Source organism: Xyrauchen texanus, chromosome 45 (genome assembly GCF_025860055.1).
Source record: "Xyrauchen texanus isolate HMW12.3.18 chromosome 45, RBS_HiC_50CHRs, whole genome shotgun sequence".
Lineage (NCBI taxonomy): Eukaryota > Metazoa > Chordata > Actinopteri > Cypriniformes > Catostomidae > Xyrauchen > Xyrauchen texanus.
Window position 1 is genome coordinate 24,180,826 of NC_068320.1, and position 14,574 is coordinate 24,195,399.

Sequence of the window (14,574 nt, forward strand, 5' to 3'; positions counted from 1 at the left end):
AATTATCCTAGGGACACCTGGACACAGTTTTTCTTGGTTGTTGGCAGATAGGATGTTCCAAGCTTCTTGGAGAACTCGCCACAGTTCTATTTACAATCTATTTCGGCTGTCTCAATTGCTTGTAATCTCTTCTTGTAATCCCAGACTAACTCAAGCATTTAGTAGGGGCTCTGTGGGGACCATGTCATCTGTTGCATTGCTCCCTGTTCTTCTATTCTATTTGCAAATAAATGTTTGGGAGTCAAAAATGTATATTTCCTATTGACAGACTAAAGCTGAAAATATAAATAACCATCCTAAGACTATTTTTATTTTGAAGCATCTTATGTGCCTAAGACTTTTTCACAATACTGTATCTGAATATTTACAATAAGCATAAAATATATCATTTCTATACTTATAATTAACAACATAAAATCTATATTTTTAAATTCATTACAATTTGAGATTGTTGTTCATTCCCTCATTCATTAAAGCCATTAAGTACAAAGTCTTGTACCTTTTGTCCGATTTTAAAATACTTTTTTGCTTCAAATCAAGATTTGCAAGCTGGTAAGTTTGGTTCATGGCTTAGAACTCTTATGAAGGATTTTATGAAATCCCTCTGGAAGAAATGAATGTGGAAAAACACCTCCGGAACCAATATGCCCTAAGAAGGTAGCTCCTTCGAATTAGATGTGTGTCCTGCTATTGTGGTTTTGTACCACATTTCTTACTTAATCTAAGTGTGCCACAACGTTACTCTTATCATTTTATCATTCGTTTCTGTGAGCACACAATATCTGTGATTTCCTGAACATTGAAATGTTCCAGTAAAGTCCTTCGGCCCTTTTGTGTCAAACGATAAGAGATAAAGAGGTGCCAGATTTAAGTCTGTGGGAGTTTTTTTTTTAATGATTCAAGGTCTCTCTGTACTGCTATTGTTGCAAAACCCCACTGAGTGACAATCACGCGCAAGTTCTTTCAGCTCGGGGCGCAGCGACATGCCTGTGTGATTCGAGGTCTGTGAGAGACCGCGTCAGGGCCTTGCACTCGTCTGCGTGATAGTGTGTTCTATAATCGAACCATCCAAACTTGCTGAAAGCATCTCTTCTTATAGCTTAAACCTAAAACCCAAAGATTAATCACTGCGATCACTCAATATGAGGTTGATTGGGCTCCGGTATGTCCCAGCATTATATAAGAGTGGTGCTCTTAAAATGATGGAATTGATGGGGCTGGGAGATTTGATTCCTGCTGTTGACACAAATCCCCCAGTGGGGCACGTCAGTTAACACCAGCAGGGCACCATGCCGTAATCCTCTCATGGTTTACACAGCCTGATCCTCATTGTTGCAGCAGTTTACCGGCACATCTATGATTGCTTCACAACGAGCTCTAAATAGTTTCCACTGCTGATCGAGACTTTCAGTTGCATAGGTGCGCTGTAGTGGGTGACGACGCTAAAAGGATGCTGATGTAGTAGATTTTGTTACGATAGCGCAAACACTTGAATTTGTGCTTCATGCCAAACTAATTTAGCTTGCTCAAAGCCTAAATTGGCCGCACCTTATCTGTGGGGAAAAAGGAAGTGCCTGCCTAACAGTTAAAGTTTAGTTAAAGATTACAGATTGCAGGATCTTGGATTTAAATGATTTCCATCTCACTTTCTGAGTAATGCATCGGAAGGATTATTCCTGCATAGTTTGCAGTATTTGGTTTAATATGTGAATAGTAGCATTGTGTTCGAGCTGGTCTTTATTTACATACTTAAAGGCTTTTCAATTCTTGGTATTTTGACACTTGGTAATTGGAGCGCTGTTGAACATGATCTCTGAGTATTACAGCTCAGACAATCGTAGAACAGTTAAAAGATTATTTGGCTATTTTGAAGGGCTTAAAGAAGGACTATTTTGTAATCCAATCTCAAAAACTCTGCACAATACCTTTTTTTAAGGTGTCTCACTCTGTTCTTCTCTCTCTTCTCCACCCTTTTCTCTGCAGATCCAGTTTGCAGACCAGAAGCAGGAGTTCAACAAACGTCCCACCAAGATCGGCCGCAGATCTCTGTCTCGCTCTATCTCACAGTCATCTACAGACAGCTACAGCTCAGGTACGGCATTGTATGTCAGTTGGCAACATCAGTGAATGCATACATTCATGAAAAAAAATACTTAAAAGTGCTATGACAAAAGCTAGATATTTCTTAAATCACATTTGAAGGAATTGGCAGTGTGTCAACTGGAGTCCATCCATATTTTCATTCATTTTCAGTAAGGAAATGAAGCTGTATGAAACCTTTTGCATGGAAATACACAGCACTGGTGAGACAGATTTAACCGTAAAGAGATTTCAAGTTTATAGTAGCACCTAAATTAATTACAAAAAATTAGTCTTTCCGTACATATGGACAGGGCCGTAGCTAGTGGGGGTGAAAGGTGGTATTCAATTCTAGGGGCCCATAACAAATTCTAAACAGAATGTTTTAATAGGAAAGGGGCCTACAGTCAGCAGGCCCAGATTACCTTGCTACAGCCCTGCATATGGAAACCCACAGAGGCCATACAATCTTATTTAGATCATGAAAACAAATTGTATTCACAGTATAACAAATAAGTTTTTCCCTCTAGAATATTAGACCATAATGTCTGGCCTCTAGATAAATGACCAATCACTATCAACCTGAAACACTTAGCCAAAATATTTGCAATATATGCATATTTGTAATGTATGATTTTAGCTTTAGCTCATTTTCATATAAGCATTCAATAATAAGCATTCAAACAGCATTTCTACCTAAACTGTAATAAACAACCAAGTAAAAATGTAAATAATGCAGAGGCCTTGTAAAGAAATTAATTCTTCTGCATTAGATGGCTTTACATTTTGTGACATTTCTTAAAGAATCGCACAGGAAACATTAGAGGTTATTGCAAACACCCCGTCAAACATGAGTTGGGTGGGCTAGGTGTGACTAAGGTAGGTTGTAAATGTGTGCCTTAGGTTAGTACAGTACATCACGGTTCTAATGTAGAGTGGTCAGGTGAGTCATGTGAACAAAGGGTTTCCTGTGTGCATGCAGATTCTCTGGCAGGCCTCTTTAAGAGGATTACATTGACACAGCAGAATAGACCTCACTAGGGGCTAGAAAATCTACATTCCTGCAGGAGGTCACACAGGGCGTAGAGACAGACGTCTTTGGCCAATTTGGTGAATCTCGTACTGTGTTTTTTTTGTATTGTTTTTTTTTTTTATTTTGCTTGCAGCTTTTTAAGACATTGTGTCAAGTTAAAAATACTTAAACTTTTAGAACCGCTGCATTCTTCTTAATTACGTTGTACTATGTCTAGGTTTTATTTAGGCGTGCACCGATCGATCGGCCACCAATCTAAATTGGCCAATCTTCGTCTTAAGGCTATGACACACCAAACCAACATCAAAGAACTAGCGGTGACAAAAGCCGACTGTGGTGTCACCTCACGTCTGCTGCGTCTGTGCCAAAAAGTTGCTCTTGAACACACTGCAAAGACTACACCCAATGGCCAACTAGCACTTCTATAGGTTAATAAGGTCTGCACTTATATAGCGCCTTTTTAACCTTAACGGTATTCAAAGCGCTTTACACTGAGACTCATTCACCCATTCACACACACATTCATACACCAATGGCGGCAGAGCTGCCATGCAAGGCGCTAGCCTGCCATTGGGAACAACTTGGGGTTCAGTGTCTTTCCCAAGGATACTTCGGCATGTGGGCCGGGATTTGAACCACCAACCCTGCGATTAGTGGCCGACTCGCTCTACCATCTCAGACATAGCCGCCCACATGTACATGTGATGTAATGTCAGTCGTGACAATCAGATATTATGTTGAGCGATAGAGACTGTTTGATTGATCATGAGCACTTTCAGCTTCACTCCCTTCAATATGCTCACTCATGGTGTCAATCAAACTAACAGGTGAGCTCAATATCTCATCAGTCACTCATCTCAGCACTACTCTGTGTGGATCCCAATTTAAATCAGATTAATGTTGGTCACATTACCACTAATCACAGCAATTACATTTTTACCATAACTGCACCGCGTCTTCAAGCATTTGATTAATAATTTGTGTGTCAGTGTAATTAGCTGACTAGTCATTCAGGTAACTCACCAACTAGTTGATTTGGAAAATATGTAGTTTTGCACATCCCTACCCATACCACTCTGTTTTACATGTTTTTTTATTATTATTATATAAAATTCCCCAGCTGCCTCATATACTGACAGCTCTGATGATGAGACCTCTCCCCGTGACAAGCAGCAGAAGAACTCCAAGGGCAATGGAGATTTCTGCATCAAGAACATCAAACAGGCTGATTTCGGACGCAGAGAGATCGAGATCGCAGAGCAAGGTGAGAAGGGCCCTGTTGCGTTGAATTTTAGCCAACAAGCTGTAAATCTTTTTGAGTGTGTCAGCTGATTTTGCATTGTCTGCAGGCTTGTCAACAGATTGAGCCACTGGTTTTTGTTTGTGAGAGTGAAATTGAGCGAGGCATGTTTTGATTGTTTCCTGTGCTGCTGAGTGGCCATATGTTCAATGTGCACTGTGAGACGTCAGGACGGCCCCTTGTAACCACATGAGCATTAATTCACTGTACACTGTCAGCCTGCCTATATGCCACTTTCAGCTCAAAATGACCTTACTTTTTTACGTTTCTTTGGTTTATGACTCTTTCATGGGCTTTCGAGAGAAAATCACCATGTATATTGGTTTAACAGGCATTTGTTATTACACGCATGTTTTAATGATCTCCGTGTGTCTGTGTATGTTTATGCTCTGCAGAGATGCCTGCTCTCATGGCATTGAGGAAGAGAGCTCAGGGAGAGAAGCCATTGGCTGGAGCCAAAATTGTGGGCTGCACTCACATCACTGCACAGACTGCTGTGAGTGTCACACACACACACACACGAACACACTGAAACATGCATGCATACTAGTGAGTACCTTCTCTTCATGTGTTATTCTTAAATTAAGCTTAATTTAATTACATTACTATATTATTCCAACACCTTAATGATACCTCTAACAGAATCCTTTTTGCATTATAATTAATACATTATTTGCCCTATTTATGAACTTTGTTTACTGGTGAGGACCACACAAGTCCTTTTTAGAGGTTTTACTATATTTGTGAGAATTTTGGAGGATATGTGACCAAGTACACACAAACATGCATAAATGTCTCCTGACATCTTGAACTTTGGGTTTTTCCTGGTCCCAGGTGTTGATTTTAATTCAAACTAACAATTTCAATCTTGCTTTTCACCAGGACTCCATCACTTATTTTTGGTACTTATAGCCAGACGTTCAATATTAAAGTGTGAAAATCCAGTACAAAAATTATGAAACTATTGATTTAAACTATTTAAAACTATAAGAAAATCTGAAATAAACATATAACATTTAAACATTTATCATGTGAAAATGATTTGTCTGTCCCACACCAAACTATTGATTTTTCTTTGTGGGAAAACAAAGAAAAATCAATGTAAATGTCACTCATGAGCAGCTGTCCAATCAAGCTGTAATTTTACCAAATGTTTCAGAAATTGTGCGTTTACGATACATAAAATGTTATCTATGAAATTAGCCATAGCATGTCAAAGGATGTCATCGCTTTAAATGTGTCATTTCCACCACAGAATTCTATTGAACACAATACAGAATTGGAGATGTGCTGGAAATTACATTATGGTGGTATTTCTATATGACTTCCAGAAAAAATGGCAAATCTGCTGTGATGCATGTGCATACACTGTTGGACATTGTTAGTAGACAAATTAAATAAACTAGTTAGAGATGAAAAATGTTCACGAGGCTCTCCACAGTGCTGGAAGTGCCCGAAGTTGAAGAAACACCCTTATATTTCTGAAGTAAATGGTCAAGCTTGTGTTTTTTTCTAATATTTTTTTTTTTAGGTGTTGATGGAAACCCTCTCTGCTCTGGGCGCTCAGTGTAGGTGGGCTGCCTGTAACATCTACTCCACCCAAAACGAGGTAGCAGCTGCCCTGGCTGAGGGAGGTACGTCTGTCTCCTTTGTTCCCATTATCATCCACTCATTCCATCTCTTTATTTTTTTCCCTGATTAACCCCTCTGAAATCTCTCTGGCAGGTTTCTCAGTATTTGCCTGGAAGGGGGAGTCAGAGGATGATTTCTGGTGGTGTATCGATCGATGTGTTAATGTGGAGGGCTGGCAGCCCAACATGGTAAACTGGACCTGTTTCCTCTACTTTTACATTGATAGACTTGATTTAATGAAATATTATGACCTTTCAGGATATTTATATATTGTGTTTTGTAGATTTTAGATGATGGAGGAGATTTGACCCATTGGATTTATAAAAAATATCCCAACATGTTCAAGAAGATCAAAGGCATCGTAGAGGAGAGTGTGACTGGAGTTCACAGGTGAGAAATCTGTGAAATGTTTACACTGATGTATTTAACTTTTTCTGTGTTTAAATAGTACTTCCTCCTATCACAGCTTAATAACACTGTGAACACTGTGTCTCTGAGGCCCTATGAAAATTCCTCTGTTTGATCAACGGCGGACGGGGGTGTTTTCAGAAAGCTGTTTTGAAAACAATGTTTATTTCTGCAATTTCATTTGGTGGTGTACGTGATACAGAAATGACACTTCAGCTTTAAAAAAACAAACACAGCAATGATCTCATGACCTTCCCCAGTGCTGTGTTTAATCTCTGTAACTCAAGATCACTTCAGAAGTCGTGCATTCAATTGAAAATGTTCAATATTCTGCATTTATTGACTAATTGCTGGACAATAATTTAGAGCTATCCATCTTATTTTTCCATATCATATGAGCATGTCTCCATCTAGTGGAATTGGTTGAATTGGCACGTGTGATAATGTTTAGACAAGCAAGTTCTGGTACATAATGACTTGTATAACCTTTAAAGTTATATCAGTATGTGTTATGGTGAGCATGGATCAGTTGTACTCTATGCTTTTTTAGTTTCTCATAATAGTAATAATTTTTTTCCCCAGGCTATACCAGCTGTCCAAGGCAGGCAAGTTGTGTGTGCCCGCAATGAACGTTAATGACTCTGTGACCAAGCAGAAATTTGATAACCTGTACTGCTGCCGGGAGTCCATCTTGGATGGGTATGTCAATCGTAATGGCTTTTTCCTTGAAAAATCCATAGGAAAACTGTACACACTTAATAGTTTTTCCAACAATCAATATGGTTGATGGACTATAAAGTAGAAGTCCAGTGTAACAGATTTTCAGTTATATAGTATATATCGTTTAGAATATTTTTTTTTTTACTAAACGTGATCATGTTTTGTGTTTTAGTCTAAAGAGAACCACAGACGTGATGTTCGGTGGAAAGCAGGTGGTGGTGTGTGGATATGGAGAGGTGAGATCAAAAGTTGCTTTCTAACAACCGTTTCCAATGAGACACAAAGTTGTCTTGCTTCATTTGCCATTGAAATCCTAGAACAGTCTTGATCTCACTGGAGCTATATACTAAAAAGTGTAGCTGTTTAAATATATAAATTACGAAGATTTCGGACATAGACACAAATTAGCAAGGGTATCTTATATGTATATGTATACCTGGCCACGTGAAATTAATTAATGATTTTTAAAGAAAACCTTATGTAGTAACAACAAACTGTTCATTGGTCCATCCTGACTTGAGATGCCAAAAAAAAGGCATCACTGTCTATTTGCTGCTTCTGCATTAGTCTGGACAATAACTTACACCAGAATGACACTGAGCAACTTTAATAGCCTTTGATTAAACTTAATTGAAAACTCATAATAGTGTAGACCCATTGAGCCTGACCAATAAGAAACAGCATCTGAGCTGCTAAGCTCTTCCCATTTTAGGACCCTTTTTATTTCCCCGGTTTAGTTTTCATATCTAGTTTTCTGTATTCTACTGTATTAGTGAGATACTGTCAATCACTCTTGTAGACCACACCTCCACTGTACTGCTGCATTACTGGATGGATACCAGATACAACCACTAGAGGTCACTGTACTTCAGGAAAATGTTTTGTATGAATTCAGGGGAAACAAACGATCTGGATGTGGAACACTGTTTGTGTAATCATGTTGGACTTGTATGTGTTTTACATAGTTGTTGTGTGTGTTGTTAGGTTGGGAAAGGCTGCTCTGCTGCTCTCAAAGCGATGGGCTCCATCGTCTACGTCACTGAGATTGACCCTATCTGTGCCCTACAGGCCTGGTGAGTCCTTTGCCACTTTCCCTGAATCTGCATTTCCTCAACAACAGCATTGTCATTACAGATACATTTTGTCAATTGTGCTGTTATCTTTGATGCCACACCATTAAGTTTTTTTTTTTTTTTTTTGCTGAATGGCAACAGGGATTTTTTGTTTTGTTTTGTTTTTTTAAATGACTCCTATCTAATCTGTTTTATTTTTAAAAAAAATTTTTTCACACAGCATGGACGGCTTCAGGCTGGTTAAACTCAATGAAGTCATCAGACAGGCTGACATCGTCATCACCTGCACAGGTGAATTTACCTCAATGTTTACAAGACTGACTGCACTGCCTTCCATCCTGTTGTTTCATCCATCCATCCGACTGTTGTTCTATCCGTCCATCTGTCCATCCAGTCTGAGAGCTTTATAGGATTATGTAGTTTGAAAGATTTGGCTGTATGAAAATTAAATCATCCATCCAGTCTGAGAGTATTATAGTCATTATGTAGGTTGAAAACTTAAACAGTATATAAATTAAATCCACCCACTCACTCAGCATCCATCCATCTATCTGTTGTTCCATCCATCCTGTCTGAGAGTTGTATAGGCATTATGTAGTTTGAAAGCTTTGACAGTATGAAAATTAAATCCATCCATCCATCGCAATCTTAAATACTTAAGCAACTGCCTAGCAACCATGAGCAACACCCAAGCAGCATCCCTACCAACCATCCAGACCAACCTGGCAACTACTACAGTAGATAAGCAACAGCTTATGCAACATAATACCTTAAAACTACATAATGCCTGAGAACTCTTAGACTTTTGTTTTTAAGCAGTTTCTGGTCAAGCCAACGTTTAAAGTTTTCCTTTTGTAGTTGACTTTATAACCACATTCTACATTAACATTCATAGCACAATGAGGAAACCGTAAAGTGCTTAGCACAAAGAAATACATTTGTAGTGATTTTTGCATAGATCGTTCTCCCTAATGTCAATTACATTTCAGACTCGTACACACCTCAGATTATTATGCCTGTTGCAGAGTTTCTCCTGAGCTGCAGTCTGTCTTGAATTTCAATGAAATGCAGTTTGACAACAGTTCTGATTGTGTCTGTATATTACAAGAACAGTGTTCAACCAATATGCACTATTGCAGTAAAGAACTAGAAGACAGGTTGTTTAAAAATCATGTTTTGTTTTTGTTTGAAGGTTTATTTGCTGGAGCAGATAAACTTAACTGTATTTGGAGTGATAAGTGTAACTTCTTTGGACATTTGATTTATAGTTGTTCAGTGGGGGGAATAAGAGAATTGAGAATAAGCGATATGACTCCCTGATTTTGTGGCAGTCTCAGAGCAGTTTCAGATCAGAATCAGCTTTACTGCCAAGTATCCTTACACATACAAGGAATTTGAGTTGGTAGCTTAACAGGAGCTTCCAGTGTACAAACAATACAAAACAGCAACAAGACAGATGATAATAATAAAAATCATAAAAATTGAATAGAAAATAACGTGCATAGAATACACACTAAGACATATATAAACACATACATATATACATACATACATACACACACATACATATATACTCATACACACACACACACATACATAGTGCAAAACTAAATACAAATCTGTTATATACAGTGCAAGGGAATGTAATGGCAGAATATATTGTATGTAAATATAAAAAGACTAGACTGTGAATTACACATAATTATTGCTCAATGGGGCAGTTTTAACTGTTCATGAGATGGATAGCCTGAGGGAAAAAAACTGTTCCTGTGCACTGGTTCTCATTTGTGTTTGTGGTGTCCTTAGGCAATAAGAACGTGGTGGTAAGAGAGTACATGGACCGCATGAAGAACGGCTGTATCGTCTGCAACATGGGCCACTCCAACACTGAGATTGACGTGGTGAGCAAACCTCAACCCAGCTGTCTTTAAACAGCATCAAAGCATATTCGTTTGTGTGTATATCTGTTAATAGGAGTATGACTGTGCACATAGTCACAGTTTACTGAATAGTAGTATGCATACGTTTTTAGATTGTGTGTGTGTGTGTGTGTGTGTGTGTGTGTGTGTGTGTGTGTGTGTGTGTGTGTGTGTGTATATATTCTTCAATGCATCTTCAAATGTTTCAGGCCAGTCTCCGGACCCCTGAGCTGACGTGGGAGCGAGTGAGGTCACAGGTGGACCATGTGATCTGGCCGGATGGAAAGAGATTAGTGCTGCTGGCAGAGGTTAGAGATTGCTCTTAAAAAATAATATCAGAGATGTGACCGTTCTGCTGTATAATGTACATACAATGTCTTGAAATGTTATTACATTGTATTTATATTGTAGTTAATATAAAATTACATAAATTAGGAAAGAAAAAAATGAATGGCAGTATGTTGAAACTCAGTTAAAGTGAAGTAGAAATATGTTTTATATATATATATATATATATATATATATATATATATATATATATATATATATGTGTGTGTGTGTGTGTGTGTGTTTTTATTGTATGTTTTTAATAACTTGCTTTGGATAATATTTGTGATCATTTTGCCAGGAAATCAGGAAGCCTGTCCTAAAAAGAATTTAAATGTAACTTTGTAATAGTAATTTTGAAAAGCTTGTATTTACAATTGTATTGTGTATATTGACCCATTTATCCATTATATGGATCTTTATTATGGAAAGTATTGAAGTTTAAGTACATATTTTCACATAATCATGTCACTAATTTTAATATATATAGTTATTGTTTGTCTTGTCTGTTGATTTATGTTCTTGCTGCTCGGGAATTAACAAAGTAAAAAAAAAAAAAGAAAAAAGGGATTTTAATGCGCTTTTTTTTTTTTTTTTTTTAGGCAATTAAGTTTCCTAACGACCACGTCATTAGACTAGTTTCACGAGTATCAGATGTTGTAAAACATATCTGATTTTAAACTTCAGTCACAAAAATGGTGTTAGATTCATTTCTGTGAATCAATTCAGGCGGTCCATTTCAGTGAATCAAACTCTGATTCAATTATTCTTTTGTGTCAAGATGCAAAAACGTTCACGGAAGTCTCAGGATGATGACGACATTTTTCATATACTAAAGTGTTTTAGTACAAATCTATTTATCTAAATATTGTTGTTTATTACAATGTATTAGGTGGTGCATATACATGAAAATGACTGTATGTTTCTCTCCAGGGTCGCCTTCTCAATCTGAGCTGCTCCACTGTTCCTACCTTTGTGCTGTCCATCACTGCTACTACCCAGGTGAGAAAAGAGGGAAAGTAAGATCAAGCCTTTTTTATAACGATTATTATAATTTCTACTTTTATTTGGGTGCAATTTGACTCAATGGTCCTATCAGAGACTGGGTTGCTTTTTCTGTCTGTTTGTTAAGCGAGTGTGTATGAACCCCAGGCATTGTGTGTGTGTCACAGCCTTGCTGTTGTCATAGTGACTGATTTCTTGCTCTTTGTCCCCCAGGCTCTGGCTCTGATAGAGCTGTACAATGCTCCTGAAGGCCGCTACAAGCAGGATGTGTACCTGCTACCCAAGAAAATGGGTATGATATACACCCATTAATATTTATATAAATTCATGCATGCACACACACTTACAAAATAAGACCATTCCCAACCCCTGCTAATTGAACGGCTGTGTAGGAAAATTCCTTATGATGGAATTTACGTATGACTCAGGGGGCATAACTAAATGTTACTTTTTTATGCATTTTTAAAAAAAAAATACTTAATTAACTGCAATAAATTAACCTATTCATTTAAATGTACGAATTTTAGAACATTTATATTTTTTAACTAGTTCTCTAGTGCTCATTTTTCACTAAGACATGTTTCACATGCAGTAAACACAGTAACACACTAAAATCCTTAAATGTTGTGTTATATCTTGGCTATTTGTATAGGAGTGTAATTGCTGTAATTGGTTTAGTCTGCACCGTGAAAGCATGGTTTCAGCGGGCTACAGCCTGTTAAAAGATTTAGTGTTTTCTGCGCCACAGTGTATAGTTTATCCTTGTGGGATCCTGCACAGACCCTGAGGAGTGAGAGAGAGAGAGACAGCTGAAAATAGGTCATGCTGTCACAAACGGCTGCCACTTTTCTCTACCGACTGCATCATTCTGTCATTTTCCTCTCCAAACCTCTTGATTTTTCCTTTCAAACTTGCAGTTCACCTTTACAAATATAAAAAATTAAAAGGGAGATCTAGGAGCCTATCAGGGAAACTCATTTTTTTATCAGGCAATTAAGAGAGAGAAGTTCATCATAAAATGCAGGTACAGTACAAATCCGTTGTAATGCACAATGGACAAAGCCCAATGAAATTACTTTCTATGGTTCAGTGAACTTTATTGAATTGTGTGAACTGGGAAATAGTCTTGCTGTTAGTTGAGGGACCACACAGGACATGGCAGTTACAGTAGATCAGTTATCGCTAATTTATCTTGCTAGCTAGCAAATGTTTACGTTCAAAATAAACTAGATAGTCTAGATAACTAGAAAACATGATACCTCAGCTTGAGCTCCCCTTGCTTGTGAAATGGGCGAAGTGTGACATTGGCATCAGCTACTGGCGCCAGCTGGCCAGTTGATGGCCCCGGCTCGCAATGGTCCGATAGTGGAAAAGCAGCCATTGATCTGCTGCTTTGTAAGAGCATGAAAATTCCAAAATACATTGTCATAATATTTTGTCTGAAAGGTGTGACGAAAGAAAGATTTGGTAATATTTATAATGCATTGTAAAGGCATTATAACGCATTAGTAATGTCTAATATTACATCATATAATATGTTATAACTTCTCGTAAATAATTGTAACCACAATTATAATACATTATAGTACTTAGTCATAGTTATACCTTATCAGAGTATAATGCCAGCAACATCCAAATGACTGTTTACACTATACCACACTTATACGATTAACTTCTGCTAAAAACAGTTTAATGTCAAAGAATGTTCTGACAGGGTTAATAATGCCAGAAAGTTACATCTAACAGCCATCTAACCTATGCGCCCATTTTTTTGGTACGGGGATCGAAACTGCGACCTAGGTGTGACTAGCACCAGGCTGTAAACAACCAAGCACCTTAGCATTGCTTGGCTGAAAATCTAGTAAAAATCATTTTGCAGTGCAGTGTGCTTCAAAAGGACAACCTAGATCCAAGAAGGCCCCTGCTGCAAACCAAAAACCTCAAGGTATATGCTGGGCTGATCTGGGATTTGAACCCGGGATCTCGCACACCCAAAGTGAGAATCATACCCCTAGACCAACGAGCCACCTATTATATCTTGCTGATCAAGACAAAAAGTTAACTTTCCAGGATGGTATTGTATTAGATGCTTGATATAAAAGCGCACTGCATAATTTCCATGTGAATTTGAGGGGCTAATTATACTAACTATACATTAAGAAAACCTCATAGTCTTTTAGATAGCCCAAATACACTGTTTAGGATAGCTTTTGTCTTCTTAAATGTGACCTTTTGAAATATGAATGACATCATTGAGGTGCAAACTCTGTAGTTTCTGTTGGTGTGACTCTTCCTTGTAGTAATACCCTGCAAAAGAGTAGTTGTCCAAAGAATAAATGTTAAACTGTTGTTTCTGCAGATGAATATGTGGCTAGCCTTCATCTCCACACATTTGATGCACACTTGACCGAACTGACTGACGAACAGGCCAAATACCTCGGCCTGAACAAGAACGGACCCTTTAAGCCAAACTATTACAGGTCAGAAGCTGTTTGATAAAGCATCACGTTAAACTCCTCAGTCTATCTTTAATATTTTGTTTAAAAATGGCTTGTAATATTTTGTTGTAGGTACTAAACCCATTCACGGATGGGAAACGAAGACTAAAGAAATTACCAAGACTCCATAATCCATACAGACTAAGGCGAGACAGACCTGTGTTAAGAGTCTGCCTTTGGAGGGGAAGGAGAAGCTCTGAGCTGATTGGTTGGGGGGTGAAGGGCGTGGCTAATTAGTGCTACGGCAGTGTTTATTTATTTTACGCTAGAATAACATGGCTAACATTTAACGAGCTGCTACTGCCAGTGGTGCAACTTAGCGACGTTTCCATGGAGATTTCAATGTTTCATCTTTTCTTAGCTTCATGTGTCAGTTGTACGCAATTCATTTAGAGATCTTTTATTGTTTAACTATTATCAAGATGTGGCAAAAAAAAAAAAAAAAACTAAACTAAAAATGCGTGATTATACCTGATGATTCAGTCATGGACATGCCACAGGTCCTGTTTTTATTTTCTACATGTGATTATTTTATTTTTCCCCTCCTTTATACGAAATGGTGGGTGGGACAGAATAACAG

General features: G+C 37.9%; 1 protein-coding gene across 1 annotated transcript in view; it reads left to right on the forward strand.

Annotated features, from left to right (window-relative positions):
• LOC127637216 (putative adenosylhomocysteinase 3) overlaps positions 1-14,452 on the forward strand; it is a 45,321-nt gene extending 30,869 nt beyond the window's left edge. The window contains exons 2-17 of the mRNA XM_052118166.1: positions 1,984-2,092; positions 4,233-4,376; positions 4,808-4,908; positions 5,944-6,046; positions 6,138-6,232; positions 6,328-6,434; positions 7,035-7,151; positions 7,345-7,408; positions 8,157-8,245; positions 8,466-8,536; positions 10,052-10,146; positions 10,374-10,472; positions 11,425-11,493; positions 11,710-11,788; positions 13,856-13,976; positions 14,067-14,452. Coding sequence (XP_051974126.1) covers positions 1,984-2,092; positions 4,233-4,376; positions 4,808-4,908; positions 5,944-6,046; positions 6,138-6,232; positions 6,328-6,434; positions 7,035-7,151; positions 7,345-7,408; positions 8,157-8,245; positions 8,466-8,536; positions 10,052-10,146; positions 10,374-10,472; positions 11,425-11,493; positions 11,710-11,788; positions 13,856-13,976; positions 14,067-14,073 — 1,470 coding nt within the window. The 3' untranslated portion in view covers positions 14,074-14,452. The remainder of the gene's footprint in view (positions 1-1,983; positions 2,093-4,232; positions 4,377-4,807; positions 4,909-5,943; positions 6,047-6,137; positions 6,233-6,327; positions 6,435-7,034; positions 7,152-7,344; positions 7,409-8,156; positions 8,246-8,465; positions 8,537-10,051; positions 10,147-10,373; positions 10,473-11,424; positions 11,494-11,709; positions 11,789-13,855; positions 13,977-14,066) is intronic.
• Positions 14,453-14,574: the final 122 nt, after the last annotated feature.